At 33.1% G+C, this 20,844-nt stretch overlaps 2 protein-coding genes across 2 annotated transcripts; one reads left to right on the forward strand and one right to left on the reverse strand.

The window, feature by feature from the left end:
* Window positions 1-14,025: 14,025 nt before the first annotated feature.
* Window positions 14,026-15,006, forward strand: PAAG_04633 (derlin-2.2; the record flags this gene model as incomplete). Its single annotated transcript, XM_015845322.1, has 3 exons — window positions 14,026-14,217; window positions 14,328-14,791; window positions 14,865-15,006. The coding sequence occupies 3 exons, from the start codon at window positions 14,026-14,028 to the stop codon at window positions 15,004-15,006; spliced, it is 798 nt and encodes a 265-aa protein (XP_015699548.1).
* Window positions 15,007-16,664: 1,658 nt separating this feature from the next.
* On the reverse strand, window positions 16,665-19,233 carry PAAG_04634 (transmembrane 9 superfamily member 4; the record flags this gene model as incomplete). The annotated part of the gene is made up of 5 exons (XM_015845323.1): window positions 16,665-16,683; window positions 16,788-17,008; window positions 17,112-17,564; window positions 17,689-19,058; window positions 19,137-19,233. The coding sequence occupies 5 exons, from the start codon at window positions 19,231-19,233 to the stop codon at window positions 16,665-16,667; spliced, it is 2,160 nt and encodes a 719-aa protein (XP_015699549.1).
* Window positions 19,234-20,844: the final 1,611 nt, after the last annotated feature.

Below are 20,844 nucleotides of genomic sequence, written 5' to 3' on the forward strand. Positions count from 1 at the left end.
GGTTAGAGTAGAACAAGATGAGCAGAAAAAGCAAGTGAGTAAATTTAATCAGTAAGTGAATAGCCTTATAGAGAAATAAAATGCTTTACTGTAGATGGTAAACTTTTTAACTTCTCAAATTAGACTGATGAACAATCAACAAATATGATAATCAGTCAAATTTGATAATTCTAGACATCTTACTAATAGGAAAGAATTGATATTTGAAAACAGACTCTTCTGAATAAAATACAAGTTAGCTGTCAACATTGACCATTTTTCAACTAAAGAAAGCTGTATTATTTATATCAAAAACTGAATTAATGATGAAGCTGCTAGACACTTAGTCTCAAGAATGAAGAAAAATTATTCTGAGAAGTTTAAAACAGCTGAGAAAGTGTTTAAGTATCTACAAGAAATATATAAGAATGTTAATAAGCTTGAGAATGTAAAGACAGAATACTAACATCTGATAATGAAAAATGAAGATGATTATTATATATTTATGATCAAATTCTTGCACTTGACTGGTGAAGCTCAGATTCATAAGAAAGATTATAAAGTAGATTTTCTTCATAAGATTTTCTTTGATCTTTAACTTATGATTGCAATAGCATATATCAATTGCAGCATCTTTCAAAAGATTCAAAATATCTGCACCTGGGCTGCTTACTATCTTAAAGGCATGTCAGATTATCATAACTGAAGATTGCTTAGTTGTGAAAGAATTTCAATAATTTGAAACAGCTGTGAAGAAACTTCTATATCTCAGAACTATAAATCAACTTCAATTATATCAGCACAGATAACTGAAAATAGAATGAAGAATGAGAATTGAAAGAAGAATGTGAAATGCTTTAATTGCTGAAGCAAAGATCATATAGCTCAAAATTGTTCATATAAGCAAGAGACAAAACTGAAGAAAGTGAATACTGAGACTGTTATCATCAAATTAGAAAAAGATTAAATCTGAGAAAAGCCTCCTTCTTAGATAAGATAGTTGCACTAGAAACTTTGAATGTGAATTAGTTAATAAGTGAGAACTCTTTTACTATATATATCAAAGTAGCTTTTAATGAATATACTATTTCTACAAAAGCATTAGTAGATTCTGAAGCAAACTGCTATATTCTTATTGATATAAGCTTTGCACACAAGTGTGTCAAAGCCTTAGAAGTAAACTTTGAGAAGCTGATAAAAGACCACCAGGTCATGGAATTCAATGAATGAAGAGAAAACTCAATTACAGAAATTATCTCCTTGCATCTGTGAATAGATGACTAAAGGTTTCTCAATACATCAATACTAATAACAGATCTGAGGAGTACTAATATAATTCTAGAACAGTCTTGGCTAGTAAAGCAGAAAACATAACTAGACATGAAGAATCAATATTTAGTTTGACTAAGTACATAAATAATTAAGAATGAGATATCAAAAGAATATAATATAATAATCTCAAGAAAGATTCTGAAAAGACTAGTAATGAGATCAGATCATTAATAAGATATGAATCATCATAAAAGACTTATCAATAAAGAATTTAAGTAAAAAGTTACTGAAAGGCCTGTAAAGACTTAATGAAGAAATAAATCATACAAATAGTAAAGAATGATATTCATTGAGGGTGTGATCTTTCATCATCATGAAAGAAGTAAGAAGTCAAAGGTTTTTATTTCAAGTCTCTGTGAGATAGATAGAATAATTGAGGAAAAGAAGATCATTGTTGATGCAAAACTGAAGAATGAACAGATAACTAATGAACAGCTATCAGCAGACTACAAGGAATTTCATAATGTTTTCTCAAAAACTATCTCTGATCAATTATCACTTTTTCAAAAGAATGTAAACTATAAGATTGAGATTGAAGAGAGGGCTGATCTGAATAAAGCTATTGATCATGCATCACTATACAGAATGAGCTTGAAGAAACTTGAGACTATCAAGTAGTATTTTGAGATTAATTTATAGAAAGACTTTATTTCATCTATAGCTTTTTTATTTACTTCTTCAACTCTTATAGCTTATACTGCAGACAAGCTAAGGTTTTATGTGAACTATCACCAGCTTAATGCAATTTCAAAGAAGAATTGATATTCAATTCTACTAGTTGATGAGCTCATGAAGTGATTAAATGAAGTCAAGTTCTTTATCAAATTAGACATTTGTCAAGGCTTCTACTGAATACATATGCACTCTAAAACTGAAGATCTGACTGTCTTTAGAATGCATTATGAGATCTACAAGTATAAGGTCATGCTCTTTGGCCTAAACAATAGCTTAGCAATCTTTCAATGCTTTATGAATACTATTTTCTTTGACTACTTGAATCAGTTCATGACTGTCTTTGTGAATAATCTACTTATCTACAGCAAAACCTTGAAAGAATACAAAGAGCATATCAAGAAGATATTGACTAGATTATAAGAAGCTGGATTACAGACAAGCATCTCAAAATATAAGTTTCATGTTTAACAGACAAAGTACTTAGATTTTATTGTCATTGATTAAAGGATTAAAGTAGACTCAGAAAAGATTGCAGTGATATCAAGATAAACAGTACCTAGTACAGTCAAGAGAGTTCAATTCTTCTTGAGATTCTGCAGCTTCTATAGACATTTCATTAAGAATTACAGTCAGATTATGAAACCATTGTTTAAGTTCATTTGAAAGAATTTATCTTTTAAGTAGAATGAGATTTGCCAGTGTGCTTTTGATCAAATGAAAAGAGTTCTGTCTAAAGCCCCTGTGCTCTGTCATTATGATCTAAATTTGTAAAGGGTTAAGCTCTAAGAACTAGAGGCTAGTTCTCCTATATAACAAGGACGAATTGCTTGAGAAAGGGAAGAAAAGAATGAGATGATAACTCAAGCTTAAGCAAGCTCGCGTAGCATGATCATGTGCGCACGTGTGAATGATGGCTAGGCTGAGTCAGCCAGCCAGAGCAAATCTAGGGGTTCAACCCCTTATAGAGAGTAGGCAACAGCTATAGACTAAAACTACTAAATAACATAAAAATCTATCTAATATTCTCTTATGATAAACTATGGAAGGCTATGAATGACTCTCTATCAGAACAGCTAAATAAGACATTAAAACTAGTTAAGATATAAAGAGAAAATGAGTAAGAAGTTGAGAACATTTTAGCAAGCTGTATCTTCTGTGAGAAGCTTTAATACTAGATAAAATAGCTAGAATTTAATGAAGATTTAACATAGTATCCAAAACAAAATCTAAAGAAATTACCATATCTGATTTGATAATTTCATGCTGCAAATCCAACAAATGCAGAGCCTTCAAAATGATTAAGTAAATAACTAAAGACTTGAGAAAAGGATGACTATTTAGCAGATGAAGTAGGTGATAATCTATCAGTATGAGAGCATACCTAGACTTCAAGAGGAGATAATATTATGATGTAGAATAGGATTACATTCAATCTTCTCAACAACATAATCACCATAAGTCAAAGCAATTAATAATCATACAGGCTGAGATGATTGATCATCATATAGGCTAAGATGATTAGTAAATAATAATTACCTAGATAATGGCAAACAACTTCACAATTACTCTGTATATAAATAATACATAAATGTAGCAATCATATGACAATAGCACTAAAGAGAAAAAACTATATAAATAAAGTCTTCCTTGAACCCATCTTTTAGAAATCATCTTAGTATTCACTCAGATAGTTTATCTAGTTGACAATTGAATACCAGTTCACCTGCGCCTAGCTGAAGCCGTGACACAGACAACAGCAACTCATTTCATGTCTCTTTCAAGATTAGAATGACTATTCCAGACTTCCAGTCCTCTGAAAAGATCAAGAAGAACTGATAATATATTCTAATTAGACTGACTAACCAATCACAGGTCTTATTTAAAGAATTTAGATAAACAATTCACTCAGATAAAAATCATGTCTATAATAAGTTAGTAGCAATTTTTGATAGTATTTTTGATGATGAGAAGGCACTAAAAGACATAGTTACGTACCTGCAGATAAAATAAAATGATGCTGCAGTTTAAACAGCTATCAAGCAGAGTCAAATGAATAAGCTCATTGTAGAATATGATAAGCTTAGTCATATTTTAATTCAAATAACAGTTAGCAATCAAGCAGCAAGTCAAAACATTACTCTCTCAGAGAACACAAGGAGATCTGTCAAGATTGATGACTTAAAATATCTCACTAATAGTAAAAAGTTAAAGTTTAAGCACTAACTCTTCTGCATAAAGAACAAGCTCTAAGAAAATACTGATCACTACTCTTTAAAACACATGAAGATTATATATATTAAGAATTATACAGATGAGAATATAGTACATCATATTGCATCTTATATGAGAGAGAATTATCTTGAGTAATATCAGATTGCAGAAGAAATATTTAAGTATTTTAAGTCAATATATAAGAATGTTAACAAGCTATAAAATGTTAAGAGTGAGTATCATAAGCTGATTATATGCAATAAGAATAATTATCATGAATTTGTTATAAAATTCTTACATCTGATGAGTGAGATCAAAATTATCAAGAAAGACTATAAGACAGACTTCAATGATAAGCTGTTCTTTATTATTCAGAGAATGATAGCAGTAGTCAATATAATCATCAATATATATACTAAGTTTCAGAAGATCTATGCTTAGGCGATTTATATTCTTCAGATAATTAATATTACTTAGAAGTCAAAGAGCTTGCAAAGAAATGAATCTAATATCTTCAAGTAAAATATTTTATAAATCTTCAACAATTAAACTTTTTCCAGCATCTCTACTATAAAATTCTCTATTATAAAGAAAGTTATAAGCACTCATTCAAACATTCAGTGCTACTACTGCAAGGAGAAAGATCACATTGGAAGAAATTGCTCTATGAATAGAAGTCTCAACAGTTGATCACTGAGCTTATAGAAAATAACACTTTGAGTTTTCAATAAATTTGAGAAAAAAGTAAGTCTGAGAGAAAACTTTACCTCAGATAGTTCAATAGTCTGTGAGAGGTTTGATATGAAGAACTTGATTGAGAGAAAAAACTTTAATATATCAATCAAGTTAGTTTATAATAAAATTGTTACTTCTACAAATTTTCTTACTAATATTGAAAAGAATAATATGAATTTTATTAATATTTAATATATCATAGAATTGATAAGATTCTTCAATAAAAAGTTTCAAGAACTCTTATTTAAATACTATATAAAGAGATATAATGATGCCTCTGATAAGGTGATAGACTACATATTAACTCTAAACCTCTGAATGAATGACTGGAGATTTTAGAATGTTCTTCTGCTGATAACAGATGTAGATTAGCACTCTGTCATTCTGAGATGAAAGTGATTAACAGCACAGAATATATGACTTGATGTTAAAAATCAATATCTGATTTAACTGAGTGAATGATCTACCTTTAAACAAATAATAGAACTGATGTTGAAGATAATACTCTGATCAATACTGAAGTACTCAGACTCTAAGCCTGAGTATCAAACAGATGTAAAATGAAAAAGATCAAATTAAACAAAAAGATCAGACAGAAACATCAGACTCAGCTCTACAGATTGAAAAAGATCAGCTCAGTCATGATATCTAAGACAAGACAGAGACTGATTTAAGAGGAGACAGTATTACAGATAATAAATATGAACTTTATTAAGACTACTTTTTTTATGATTATATGAAGAATAAAAACTCAATAATTTTTATAATTAGTCTATATAAAATTAATAAACAGCTTGAGAAGAAGTAAAGCTTAGTAAAAGCTAAAAATAAGTCTAATAAGAAGCAGATCAGCAAGTTATCAAAATGATTGAAGAATTAAGAGAACTGTTTCTCAAAGAAAACATTTGATAAATTACTTTTTTTATATAAAAGTATTAATTTTAAGATAGAGCTTTAGTCTATCACTAACCTTATCTGAGATATTGAATATATATCTCTGTATAAAATAAATCTAAAGGAGCTAGAAGTGGTAAAGATTTATTTTAAAGTCAATCTAGTAAAAGATTTTATTGTAGCAAGTTCAGCTCTCTATACTTTCTCAATTCTGATTATTTATAGTGAGAAGAAGCTATGATTCTATATTGACTTTTACAAGCTGAATGCTATAATCTAACAAAATCAATATCTCTTGCCTCTAATAGATAAGCTGATAAATCAACTCAATGAGATAAAATACTTTATAAAGTTAAACATTCAGCAAGGGTTTTATTGCATTCAAATGAACTTTTAAGTCTAAGAATTTAACTATATTTAGAATCTGCTATAGAATCTATAAATATTAGATGATTCTCTTTGATTTTATAAATTCTTCTGTCTGCTTTCAATGATTTATTAACAGTATCTTCTTTGACTATCTGAACAAATTCATGATAATATTCATAAATAACTTTCTAATCTATAGTAGAACTTTTGAAGAATATAAGTAGTAAATGAACTTGATACTAAACTAATTAAAAACAGCAGGTTTGTAAGTTAGCATCTGAAAATATGAGTTTGCTGTTCAGAAAACAAGATATCTAAGATTTATTATTATCACAAAAAGAATTGAGATAAATTCTGAGAAGACTGCTGTCATCACAAAGTAATAAATTTTAATCATAGTCAAAGATATTCAATCATTTCTAGAATTTAATAATTTCTATTAGTGATTTATAAAAAACTATAGCTGAATTGCAAAATTACTACATTAGTTGACAAAGAAGATAGTTTCATTCATGTAAACATCAGAATATCAATTAGTCTTTGAGAAACTGAAGAAGCAGCTGATGAAGACTTCAACTCTACATTATTATAACTCTGAATGTAAAATTTATATTGAAACTAATATTTCAGATGAAATGATAACTAAGATACTGAGTCAAAAATTAAATAATAATTTTTGATATTCTGTGATCTTCTACTTCAAATCAATAAATGATGCAGAGCTCAACTATGAGATTCATGACAAGAAAATACTTGCAGTCATCTGAGTATTATAAAAGTGACAAGCTGAGCTTGAGAGACTACATGTGATATTAAAACTCTCTATACTAGCTCTTTATCCTCATAATGCTTACCATATTACTTATTAAAGTACTTTAGTATCAGATCCTCTAGGTTCTTACACTTACTTACTAAAGTACTTATCTTCATACTACTTATCAAAGCACTTTAGAATCAGCACCTCCTAGAGAATTAGCATCATTTCAAAATTCAGCATTCAGGATCAGCACAGATCAGCACTTTTCAAAAACCAGTTCTTTAACATCAGCACTTCTTGAAGGATAGAATCAGCACTTTATGAAGATTCAAATCACTGTATTACTAATTTCCCATTTTATAGAAGATTAGAAATAAAATCTATTATTACTTATTTATATATATAAATACTTTAAATTCTTAAAGTTCCTTCAAAAAATTCAGTGATTAGCTACTATTCAATCTTACATATATATTTCATTCATTGCTATCCTCTTTTCTTCATAGTACTCGTAATGCCTATATACCTCCTCTTTTATGATCTTAGTTATAGAGCTTCTCACACTTTCTTTTGACACTTAGTTTATCTATATTAGTATCCTCATAGTTTTTAACTACTTAAAGAGAGGTTGCCTGTTAAGTCTATAACAATGAGTTCAAAATATAATCTATGAGCTGATATATCACACGCAATATTCAATCAAGAAATATATATAAAAGAAACCTTCTATAAATAATCATCAAGTCTTACTTCAGAAAGAAACACTAAAGCATTTCTTACATCAGTTGATAAAGAGATTTAAATAGTTTAACAAAAGCAAGAACAGCAAGAGATATACAAAAAAATCCTCAAACTATAACAACAAGTCAACACAATTAGTGTAAAACTATAAATCTTTAAGAGTAAGCAGTGTGGAGCAGAGTCAACAGATCACACTATTAGTGCCAATCTCACTCCTTCCAAGCCTCATCCTGCACTAATTCAAAAACTCTTAAATGAGTTTAAGATAAAAAGTCTCAAAGAATTAGAAGATCTGATTGATATTTGATCTTAAAGTAGAAACAAAAAAGGAACTCTGTCTAGTAGACTTGATATGCATTTAGCTTCTTAATAGTTATGAAGTATTTCAGTGTATGATGATCAGTAAGAATCTTGAATTATTTTTTCTGCTGTAGTCTCTCAAACTCTGCTCTTCATTTTTGTAAGATTCAGATCACTGTCAGCATTTTTTTCTCATGAATTTTATAATTAAGCTCTACATCACTTATTAACTTTAAATAGAAGACTATTGAATATCAAAGATTATTTTCAAATCTTTGACTTAGTATCTTAGTCATCACTTCATCAGAGATATCAGTCTCAATGTGAGTCTTCTGCTCAGAGTCATAGTAGTGCAGTATTAAAGTCTTCATCAGCTGTCTCTTCAGTTTTTCAAAGACTGACTTACATTCTGATATTTACTCAAATAAGATAATCTTCTTTATCAACTAATACAGTGATTTTGCAATTCAATTATAGTTTCTTATAAATCATCAGTAGAAATTATTAAATTCTAGAAATAACTGAACTTCTTTAACTGTGATGAGAACTTGTCATTTTATAATGACAGCTGTCTTCTCTAAATCTGTCTCATTTCTTCTGTACTAATAATGAACTCTAAATATTTTATTTTCTGAACTGTAAATTCATATTTTTAAATACTAACTTACAAATCTACTGTCTTTAGTTAATCTAGTACTGAATTTATCTGCTACTTATGCTCTTTCAGATTCTTGCTATAGATTAGAAGATCATTCATGAATACTGTTATAAACTTATTCAAATAGTCAAAGAAAATACTGTTAACAAACTGTTAAAAGCAGGCAGAGGTGTTTGTAAGATTAAAAAAAATTATCTGATATTTATAAATCTCATAGTAGGTTTTAAAATAATCAGATTCTCAGACTCAGAGTTCATCTGAATGCAATAAAACCTCTGTCAAATGTTCAGCTTTATAAAGTATTTTGCTTTATTGAGTCAGTTCATCAACTCATATATTAGAGGCAGAGAGTACTGATCTCATTTTATTATAACACTCAGCTTGTGAAAGTCAACACAAAATCATAACTTCTTTTCACTATGAGTAATCAGAATTGAGAAGGTGTAGAGAACTAAACTTGAGATGATGAAGCTCTTTGCTAGATTGACTTTAAAATAGATCTTTACTGCCTTTAGCTCCTCTAGATTCATCTTATATAGAGATATATATTCAATACTCTGAATGAGATTAATATCAGACTAAAGCTCTATTTTAAAATCAATATTCTTTCATAGAGAGGATAATTTATCTGATGCTTTTTTTAAGAAACAGTTCTCTCAATCTTTTAATTATTCTGATAAGTTGCTAATTAACTTCTCATCAGACTCATTCTCAGCTCTCAATAAATCTCACTTCTTCTCAAGCTGTCTATCAATTTTATATAAACTGATTATGAAGACTGTTGAGTGCTTGTTCTTCATATAATCATAAAAGAAAATAGCTTCAATGAAGTTCTTATTCATCATCTGCAGTGCTATCTTCTTCCAGATCAATCTCTGTCTTGTGTTAAGTGTCATGACTGAGCTAATTTCTTTCAATTTACAGAGTCAAGTCTGATATTTCTATCTGATCTTCTTATTCAGTTTGATCTCTCTTCATTTCATATCTGTATAGTACTCAGACTTAAGGTCTGAATACTTCACTATTAATCAAGATATTATCTTCAACATTAGCTCTACTATCTGTTCAGGGATAGACTATTTACTTCATTAAATCAAATATTGATTTTTTACATCAAGTCATATATTCTATGCTGTCAATCACTTCTGTCTCAGTATGACAAGATGTTGATCTAGATTTATTATCAGCAGAGAAATATTCTGAAATCTTTAATCAATAACTCAGAGATTTAGAGTCAATGTACAGTCTATTACTTCATCAGAAGTATTATTAAATCTCTTTATACAGCATTTAAATGAGAGTTCTTGAAACTTCTTATTAAAAAATCTCATCAACTCTATGACATATTGAGTATCAATAAAATTCACATTATTTACTTTAGTATCAGCAAGAGAATTTGTAGAAGTAGCAATTTTATTATAGACTAACTTAATTAGTATATTAAAGCTTTTTCTCTCAATCAAGTTCTTTATCTTAAACCTCTCATAGACTATTAAACTATCTGAGATGAAGTCTTCTCTCAGACTTACTCTTTTCTCAAATCTGCTGAAGACTCAGAAGCATCACTTTTTATGAGCTTAGTGATTATTTATTGAGACTTCTGCTTCATAGAGTAGTTTCTTATAATGTGATCTTTCTTCTTGCAGTAGTAGCATTGAATGTCTAGATAGATGTCTGAGACTTTCTTAATGATGACAGAGGATTTTGTAGCAGAGATGCTGAGAAGAGTCTGACTATTGAAAGTCTATGAGATGTTCTGCTTGAAGATATTAGATTTATTTTTCTACAAAATCTTTGATCTCTGAGTGACATTGATTGTCTGAAAAATATGAGCTATCTGAGTTCAGATTTTCTGAAACTCAGAGTATGTATTGATGATTGTATTGACTACTGCTATTATTCTCTAAAGATCAAAGAACAGTTTATCATTGAAGTCTATTTTGTAGTTTTTTTTAATAATTTTGACCTCATCTGCTAGGTGTAAGAATTTTGTGACAAATTTATGATAGTTGTTCTTATTATGCATAATCAACTTGCAATAATTACTTTTGATATTGTGCAACTTATTAGCATTCTTATATATTGACTTGAGATGCTCAAATATCTCTTCTGTAGTTTGATATTGCTCAGGGTCGTTTTCTTTCATATGAGATATAATATGACATGCTGCATTCTCATCAGTTCAGTTTTCAATATATGTAATTCTTATGTACTCAGTGAGATAGTGATCAGCATTCTCTCAGAACTTGTTCTTCATCTGAGAGAGTCAGTGTTCAAATTTCAGTTTCTTGCTGTCAGTGAGGTGTTTTGAATCATCAATCTTGACAGACCTTCTGAAAGTCTCAGAGAAAATGATATCTCAACTCACTGCTTAATTACTGACTGTTATGTAAATCAAAATGTGATTAAGTTCATCATGTTTAGCAATTAGCTCATCAATCTGACTCTACTTGACAATGATTTGATTAGTAGTATTATTCCATTTCATTTTCAAACATGTGATTGTATCTCTCAATGTCTTTTCATCATCAAAGATGTTATTAAAAATCACTGTCAATTCATTATAAATACAGTCACTATCTGAGTGAACTACCTCTCTGAATTTCTTAATTAAGATGTATGATTGATTGATTGATCTTATTAGAAGGTATCACCAGTTCTTTTGACCTCTTTCAAGGGGTTGAGAGCTTGTGGTGGTCATCTGATGTTACATTATACTATTCTCTTCAATAGCTGACTGAACATATTGTCAGATTCTCAATAGATAGGTTCTAATTCAACTGAGACACTCAAATTTTCCACTGAAACCTGAGTGAAAAGTAAAAGGAAATCTTAATATTATATTAGAGAGCAGATGTGAGCTGTCTAAGATAAAATCTCTCTGCATTGCTAACTGCTATATAATAAAATACTAAAATTGATGAGAAAAAAAGATGTCAGAGTCTGCTCAGATTATAAATAGCCTGCATGGTCACATGACATATTGTAAACAATCCACATGATCACGTGACCAGATTGTACTGGTCCACTGGGTTACATGTGGGGCGCCATCACGTGGTCACATGATGGAGATAAACCTAGGCCCCCCTGGCGCTGAGCCCCGGCGCTGAGCCCTGGCGCTGAGCCTAACAATGATAATTATCTAGTTAAACTAGAATTTAACTATTTTATAAATTTATTTTATAAATACAAATTAATACATAAAATTATAGAATTTTATTTGTCATGACTCAACTAAAGTCAGAATGATACAAGATAATAGCTTCAATTCATCTATCTATCTAGGCAGCTGCGACAAGAATACTAAACTGAGAAGTAGAATGAAAAATGAATGAGTAGTCAAATACATAGACATGATTGAAATTATTTATTTCAAAAATTATTAAAATTTAGAAATATAATTAATTAAATTTTTTTAATATTATTTTTAATTATATATATTAATTATTATAAATATAAGTTACAAAATAGTATTATTTAAAATATTTTATAAAAATTTACTAACAGTTATTTATTAATTTATTTAATAGAAATAAATATATTAAAAAAATTTAATAATTTTTTTATATTAATTATTTTATTTTTATTTATTTTTATAATTATAATTCTATATTATTATTTAAAATTTAATAGAAAAAATTTTAAATTTTAAATTTTTTAATTTAATTTATTTATAATTTTTATAACAAGTTAGTTATTAATAATAATTAATAATTAATATATATAAATGTTATAGCTCAATCTAGAGTCAAGATGATAAAACAACAAAAACTTCAATTTATCTAACTAGTCAGCTGCGACGAGAATACTAACTGGGGATTAGAATGAAGAACATAGAAGTGGTTGGGGATCGGATCGAATCAATCTGAGCGACTGAATATGGTTGGGGTCGGAACAGATCAGCTTTTAGAGCGTAGCGGGGCGGATCAACCTTAATCCATATTCAAGCAGCTGCGCCGTAACATATTCTACACTAAAATAATATTTAGATAAATATATAATAGAGAACAAGTTTATATATTTTTAATTTTATAAAAATTAATAAAAATATAAAAAATAAAATAATATTTATTAATTATATACTTTTAAATAAAAATTTTATTTTCTTTATATAATTAATTATATTTTTTTTAATTTAATATTAAAAAATATATATAATTAAAAATTATATATATTAAAAATAAAGAAAAATAATAATAATAATTAATTTTATCTATAATAAAAAAATTTTATATAACTAATATATAATTTAAATTTTTAAAAATAGATATAAAATTATATTATAATTTTTTTAAAAAAAAATTAATTAAAATATAATTTTATAAAATATTTATAAATATATATTTAATTTATATTTATATTTTTAATTATATTTAATTAATTTAACTTTAAGTTATAGTTTATAAAAATTATTTTTATTAATAATATTCTTAGTTTTTATTTAAATTTTATTAAAATTAAGTATATTATTTAATTCTATAATAATTTTTAATTAATAATATTAATAATTTAAATATTAATAAAATAGTTTTATAATTATAAAAATAAAAATAATTTTTTTTTAATTTTAAAGTTTTTTTTATAATTTAATATTTAATATAAAATTATTATTTACTTATTAATATATTTAATAACTTTATATTATTTTAAATATTTTTAATATTTTATATTTTATGATATATAAATAAATAAATAATATCAAAAATCTGATATAATAATAATTTAAAAATCTTATTCAAAGTTTAATAAAAATTTAGATCTGATTATCATAAATGTAGAATAATTAATACCACTATAATAAAAAAATAATATTAGAATTTATTTGCTACAAATGAGAAAAAGAAGCAAAACTACAAAAGATCTATCTGCAGGATTCAATGCTTAGCAGGCTTAACTAGAGGAGAAGCTCAAAAGTTTATTATTTCACTTATTGAATGTATTGAATGACCTGTCATTCAATCTACTAAGCCTTCATTCACACTCTAAGTCTTTGCCATGCTCATGAGCCCCACCAAGACGCAGCAATTGCGGTTCTCTCAGACATACAATAAGGTGCCCTGAACCTAGTGTAATTTAATTTAATTTGATTAGGGGTTGTTGAGTATAGATAATTTGAGTTAAAATCGAGCCTATGTGGGGTATGGTGGTTTGAGTGGTCACTCTTGGGGGTTTTCGCTTGTAACTAACTATGTGGATTGCATTACCTCATCATGAACTTACTAAATGTTAACATTTTAACGTTAATGTTATATCCTCTCCGTTCAACGGGGAATGTGTTAACTAAATTTACTAGTAATCTAACTCTTTCATTCCTGCACCATAGCTTCAGGTAGACAGATAGCAACGCTCGCCAGCCTTTCCAACCAGGGCACCCATGGCCGCTGTCTGGGGTAATGTCCCTCTGGGTGGAGGCCAGTTCCCTCTGGAGCAATGGTTCTATGAGATGCCTCCTTGTACGCGATGGTGGACGGTTGCGACTGTAGTGACCTCCATCCTGGTTCAGTGTGATGTTATCACTCCCTTCCAGCTGTTCTACAGTTTCCGCTCTGTATACATCAAGTCACAGGTGAGAGGTCGCCTTCCAATTGTTGCTTATTATCATTATGCTCTAGATTTATACACGAGTTGTATTCTAATGATATTCTCCTTTTTTTTTTTTTTTTTTTTTTCTAACAGTACTGGCGACTCGTTACAACATTCATCTACTTTGGCCCGTTAAGCCTAGACCTTATCTTCCACGTCTTCTTCCTCCAAAGATACTCACGCCTCTTGGAAGAAGCATCAGGCCACTCCTCAGCCGACTTCTCCTGGCTCCTTCTATACGCCACTTCATTCCTTCTCCTCATATCCCCTTTGCTATCGCTGCCATTCCTAGGCTCAGCCCTCTCCTCAAGCCTTGTCTACATCTGGAGCCGACGCAATCCAGAAACAAGACTCAACTTCCTTGGCTTGCTGGTATTCACCGCTCCCTACCTTCCATGGGTTCTGATCGCATTCAGCCTCGTGGTACATGGCATCATTCCAAAGGATGAACTCTGCGGCGTCGTTGTTGGTCACATTTGGTACTTCTTTTCGGATGTTTACCCTTCCCTCCATGGCGGGCATAGACCGCTGGACCCTCCAGCCTGGTGGAGACGACTGTTCGAAGGACGCCCGCAACCTCCACCTCGGTTTCCCATCATTAATAACGCTCAATAATGATAACGATAACAGCTCCTACTACTCCTACCAATTCGCCCAAGCTGGTATGGGCATAAAGTCATATTCGCCAGGAATAACACCTCAGCCTCAGATTGTAATTATGCAGCGGATTAACCAACCGACCGTGATCAACCTAAGAAACAGGCTACCCTAATTAAGGCAGATGATCGAATCTCGAACCAACATCATGATGCGAGTTCACAGGGAAAGGTCGTTTTCCTTTTTTTCCATTTTTTTCCATTTAATAAACTTGGCTTGGCGTATTAGCTTTAGATCGAGGAGAAATGAAACAAACGAATGTATCAGGAATAATATTAGGCGCACTCTTCTCTATGTTTTCAGTTTTGCTTTCCAACGTTACTGCCACTTAATCTGTGTTAAGGGTTTTCCTATTTCTGTTTTATTTTATCTTTTCTTTTTCCAACGGAAGCATTGTGGATATGCCTTAGATTTAAGAGCGAACATTTTGGGCATCTACACAATTTCTGCTAGCACAGGGTTTTCTCATCTTTTAGGGGTTCCTTGCTTATTACAGTAATAGTACCTGAATGTATCATCCTGTCATTTTTGGACTTTCTATATTTCAGCCTCCTCTCTTTGGGTTTTTCTTCCAATGGCCCTCCATCCACACCCAGTGGGGCGAACACAGAAGAGACTCCATCTATATTCTGAACGGAGTTGGAGAGTTCCGGTTTGAAAATCTGAACTTAATTCAGCTCGTGGCTTTGAATTTGCAAGTATTTGTCAAACATCAGCCTATTCAAATTATTAAATAGTTGCAGATAGCTGAACTAAGGCTTGAAAGTTCAAAAATAAGAGTCGATAAGCCATATAACCAGGTGGACGCATTTAAGGTCTAAAGTCTGCCTACGAAATGAACTTGAAACTAAATGGAGGGCGAAATTAAGGGGAGGTAAAATCATTCTGGAGGATTTGGTTGTCTACCACATAAAAGATATTGAAAAACTTGCGTGATCACTTTCGCATTACCCAAACTCTAATATCGGAAATGGCACACGCGCTGATTTTGGTGGCTGTAAACTGCACGGATATCATTCAGCGACCATCTTGCCGGAGTTGGCAGTGATTTAATTTACTCAGAGATGAATAAACTTACTACACATAGAAGCCAGAAAGAAGAGAAGGGGACAAAACACAACATGCAGAAATGGAAAGAATTGCAGCCCTGTGCGACAGTGAGAAGCAAAGACAACATTACAAAAGTCTGACTCTTTATTTATCTCAATGAAACCGAACAAGGATAAGGTAAATTAAAAGAACAAAATTTTCAGGTTTCTAGTATTATTCAAGAAAAAATTAAATAAAATAAAATAAAATAAAAATAAAAATAAAAATAAAAAATAGAAAAATAGAAAAATATAAATAAAAAATAATAGCAGTGGCAGTAAAAGGGAAAAGAGACAAAAGAACTTGGCCTTTGGCAAACTCATCAGTCAGCAGCGCTGAAATGCATTTCAATCAATAATAAGAACAAGGGCGACGTAATAACAGCAGTATTCATATCAGCGATTGGAAATCAGGACCAAAACACCAGAAAAACAAAAGAAAAGAAAAGGAGGAGCCGTATTTTCCATCCCAGGAGCTTCATTATACATAGAGGACAGGCAAGGAAAGGGGAGATGAGATGCTGTCGGTTGGTCGGTAGTTTGATTAACCTGTTTATACCTTAACATTTCTAGGCAGAAACGAAGAGTTTCAGTTGGTTCAAGTGGGAGTCTAATAGAAATTAGGATAGATGAAATAATGTTGTTTGCGTTGAGAAAGGGAGTGGTAGACTTGTTGGTTCAGCTGCTAGTCAACTTTTGCAGAGCTGTGATATTTACATTTTGTTAGCATTCACAACGGAAACGAAATTGCAACTGCAGAGGGTGGGAAGTGGGGAGCTCAGAAAAACGGTAAATATGAAAGTAATACCTGTATATACGGCGAATAAATGCATAGGCAGACAGAAACCCAACGGTGCCTGTTAATAGGCCATACACAGCGCAACCGAGGAAGCTGTAGCTAAAGAATAACAGACTTGAGACAAACCCGCGGACATGGAGTTTGGCGTAGTAGTACCATATGCAGTACATGAAGATCCAAAATGCACTGCTCCCGCCTGTAAAGAAGCTTTGCCACCACCAGTGGTGATTCTAATAGCGAGAAGAGGCGTTCAGTAGAGGTTGCGGACTCAAACGGGTGAAATGGTAATCAGGGGGGAGCCAAAAAAAGGGGGGGGGGGGAAAGGAAACTTACTTCACCGCATAATCGGTCGTATGTCGCAATGATTGTAACTTCGGCGACAGTAATGATTAAAATCGTGCATACCACACTGAAGTATCCAAATACATAGTAGTATCCGCTCTTGTCCTGGAGAAGGTTCCTGAAGACGAAAAGCAGCTCGACAAAAAGTACAGCGAACGGCCCAAGTCCGGTAAGAAGAGTCCCGGATACAGATCTCAGATACCAGGATTGAGGTGGAATCTGTCTTGGAATTGCGTTCGTTCGTGTTGGATGGTCCCAGGGTTTCACCCGCATATATCCAACCCAGCTACCGATATAGACGAGGGGGACCTGGATAAGGAACCAGAGAGCAGCCAAGCCAACAAGAGTGCCAAATGGCAGGGCGGTGCTGGACGCCTGAGCCCACACGAAAAGGTTCAAAAAGAAAATTAGGCAAAAGAGTAGTCCTGGGAATAAAAGGGCAGTCTGTAAGGAGAATTTTAGCATTGGGTACACACCCACACATCCATTGCACAAAAAAAATAAAGATAAAAACGAAAAAGAAAAAAGGAAAAAGGAAAAGAAAAGAAAAGAAAATTGTTAGACTTACAATCATGGTGTTTTTCCACCAGTTTTGTCCGCCAAATGTCTTGTAAAGTCTTCCAGAAAAGTAACCAGAGAATAAGCCTGCGAAAACAAAAAGTCCTACGCCTACACTAATAAAGCCACCGCGAAAACTTGGGTTTAGCACTCCAAAGCAGCTCAATATCAGGAGGATGGTCGCCATGAAAAGTAGTTGCATCCCTGATCCAACGAGGGGTGCAAGCAATCCACTATATTCTGGTGTGCGAAAGACATCTCCATGTAGAAGTTTCCACCCGGCGACATCCTCGAGCTCATCTTCGGAATCGAGTTCGTCTGCTTCCGCGTCGCTAAGAAGCCCGTTGGGTGACTTTTCTCCAGATTTTGGAGTTCTGGATCCACTTTTGGATTTGCGGTGCCTCAATTTGATCTTTCCCTCCTCCATCGATACATCTCTACGACCCTTTACGTCTCCTTGAACCGTTCTACTCCATATTACGAACACTGTGACACCTAGCATTCCAGATATTATTAAGGAATTCAAGATTGCCAGCCAGTGAGTCATATTGCCTTCTCCTTGGTTATTGAAATATAAATCCCACCGATTCGACCACTCGACTGTGTCTTCTTTCCGGAAGTAGACGGAATAGGTGTATGGGATGGAGAGGGTGGCACCATCATCTTCATCCACGTCGTCTTCCGGGAGGTAAGATGCGCCAGGGTATTGTTGTGCGAGCCTTGTGTTATTTGGGGTAAGATATAATTCCAAGCCAGCATGGTCACCTTGGACTCTTTTAGGACAACCGCCGTCAACCCTATCATTTGTATAGATGCTTTTGGGATGGATCTCGAAACCCACAATCACCTTTCCACCCTGTGCACCAGCTTTACCCGGTGCTTCGCGCCAGCGGATAACAAATGTGAAGTGATTGTTTATAAAGTATCTTGCTTTGCCGTCGACTGGAGAAAAATCAAGATATCCCAGCTTGAAGCCAGTGGCATAGTATTTTTGTGACCGGTCCACAGTGACAAAACTTGTTGCACCAGGGAGGTTGTCCATAATCCACTCTGCAAGATATCCGTCGGATATGAGTTCCTTGCCCCATTTGACACCCTTGCGATCGACTTTACGAACACATAAGAACTGGCACTCGACATCTTTCCCCATCACAACATCGAAATCGGAGGTCATAATCCGGTCCCCACGAAGCACCTCGCCGAGATTGAGTGATATGCTGTGGCCGCTACCGAAAGGAGAGCTGCCGCGTTTCTGGCCCGTGGGAGGACATACGAACGGAAGCTCGAAATATGCATACTGGAGCTGGCTGTTGTCGGAAAATATCTTATTTACCAATACTGGGATGTCATCGCCATCCCGGTAACTTTTGGTAGAGTATCCTAAGGAAAGGAGGTTCGTGTTAGTTGTTAATGTTCGACTAAACTAGCAAAAATCTGGGTTTCGCTGAGATCTCGTACCAGGTATGTAGAAAGCTTTGGAGGTAGAAGCCAAAGCAAGCGATGCCAACGCCAATACTAGGAAGTGCATTCGTATCCGAATATCAGGGATCACCATCTTGGACGGAGTTATGCCTCTGGCAACAACTTGGAGTGGGGAACAGAACTATGGCATAAGCGCGAAACAGCTGGTCGCTTGGCCGTTACTTATCCAGGGTAGACCAGTCAGTGTTCTGTAATGTATAGAGCTTTTGGCTCCGCGGCAGTAAAGAGCGTAATTGGCACAGAGTACCTATAGGATTAGGATTAGGACTGAGAGTGGTGCAGAGGACAAATGTTCCAGATGAAGATGAGGACATCCACTTTTTATCTTAACAAGCTTGGAGAGAGACCCCATGCCCTGCAGTAGAGCGCAGGACCTAGGGCTAAATTTAACAATTAAGAAAGAAGGGTCAATGGTATCAAGAAAAATGCCACACAGCTATCGTGTGAATGGTTACCTTGACACTGTGGAGAGTGGGAAATATGAGAAGCGGGTGATTAACTGGCTAGAAATCGGATGTGAAGTTCAGGAGTTCAGCCACTGTCGTTCCCCCGGCCAAGCCAGGCCGTTGGTGACACTTTGCCCGATCAGGCTAGGCCTGCCGTTTATAGTATATAAATATTTTTTTAAAATCGAATTGACATTTAACGACTTTCGACGATCGACGACAGCCCCATGCAAAACAACCGAGGACAGATGGTTCAGAATTCCAACTCTCGAGTGGTTGGATAGAAGATTACGCTATGTGACCTCTTTGCAATCAAATGGGTTTGACATGAAGATATATTTTGGAAACAATTTGGGTAAGCCGTCTGATGATCTCTGCCGCCCAAGTGGTTAACTAACTCTCATTCACAAATCAACCTCCAATAAGTTGCCCTAAATTTCCCTGTTGCAATATCCCGAGGAGAATACGGAGAAGTTCCCTATTCCAATGTCGACGCCGTGCTTCGATATGTCCAGTTTCCTGAGATATCCACAAGAGTTCCATGGCGTTGTTTGTGGCAAACCGTGGAGCACTTTTGCTCTCCAATAGGTATATCCCCATCCACTTGCTGCATATATGATGCAAAAGTCACTGCTCGAAATTAACCTGCAGCCAATGGCTTCTTTTTAAACTCCACTTCTATTACTTTTTCATTGAAGCCCTTGCAGTCTGGGGACCATTTCCCTGGGTAGCGTAGAGCTGCATCACCCACAGTAACAAAATCAGAAGAGCGGATTTGAATCGACTCATATTAATACGGGGGTTTGTGCAAATGCCCAATCATATTCCCAGTTAATTTAGCGCTGATGAGATGTGAGAGTCTCTTTAAATATGCTAAGGGAGAAACCAGACTATTTAACCAAATCTCTCACTCAAACGTTATGATGAACAAACATATGTATATATCGAGGTGAATACCCCCAGTTTTGCTGACCAACTCTCAAAGGTTCCAAAGATCCATATAAAGCAGAAGTAGCCACAGTTCGAAAGGTAAAACTCAAAAATTCAAAAATTCAAAAAAAAAAAAAAAATTCACCTGAAGGCCTTCATCTGAAGTTGCATTCCATTCATCGTCTATCCCTTCTCTTTACCCCACACCAAAACATTGGTAATGTTAAGCCGAGTTGGTGGCACCCGCGATATTGAGTTTGGAGTTAGTTACCCTGTGGGCCGTGAAGACACCGTCCCATGAAACTGAA

The sequence above is a fragment of the Paracoccidioides lutzii genome (genome assembly GCF_000150705.2).
Source record: "Paracoccidioides lutzii Pb01 unplaced genomic scaffold supercont2.11, whole genome shotgun sequence".
NCBI lineage: Eukaryota > Fungi > Ascomycota > Eurotiomycetes > Onygenales > Ajellomycetaceae > Paracoccidioides > Paracoccidioides lutzii.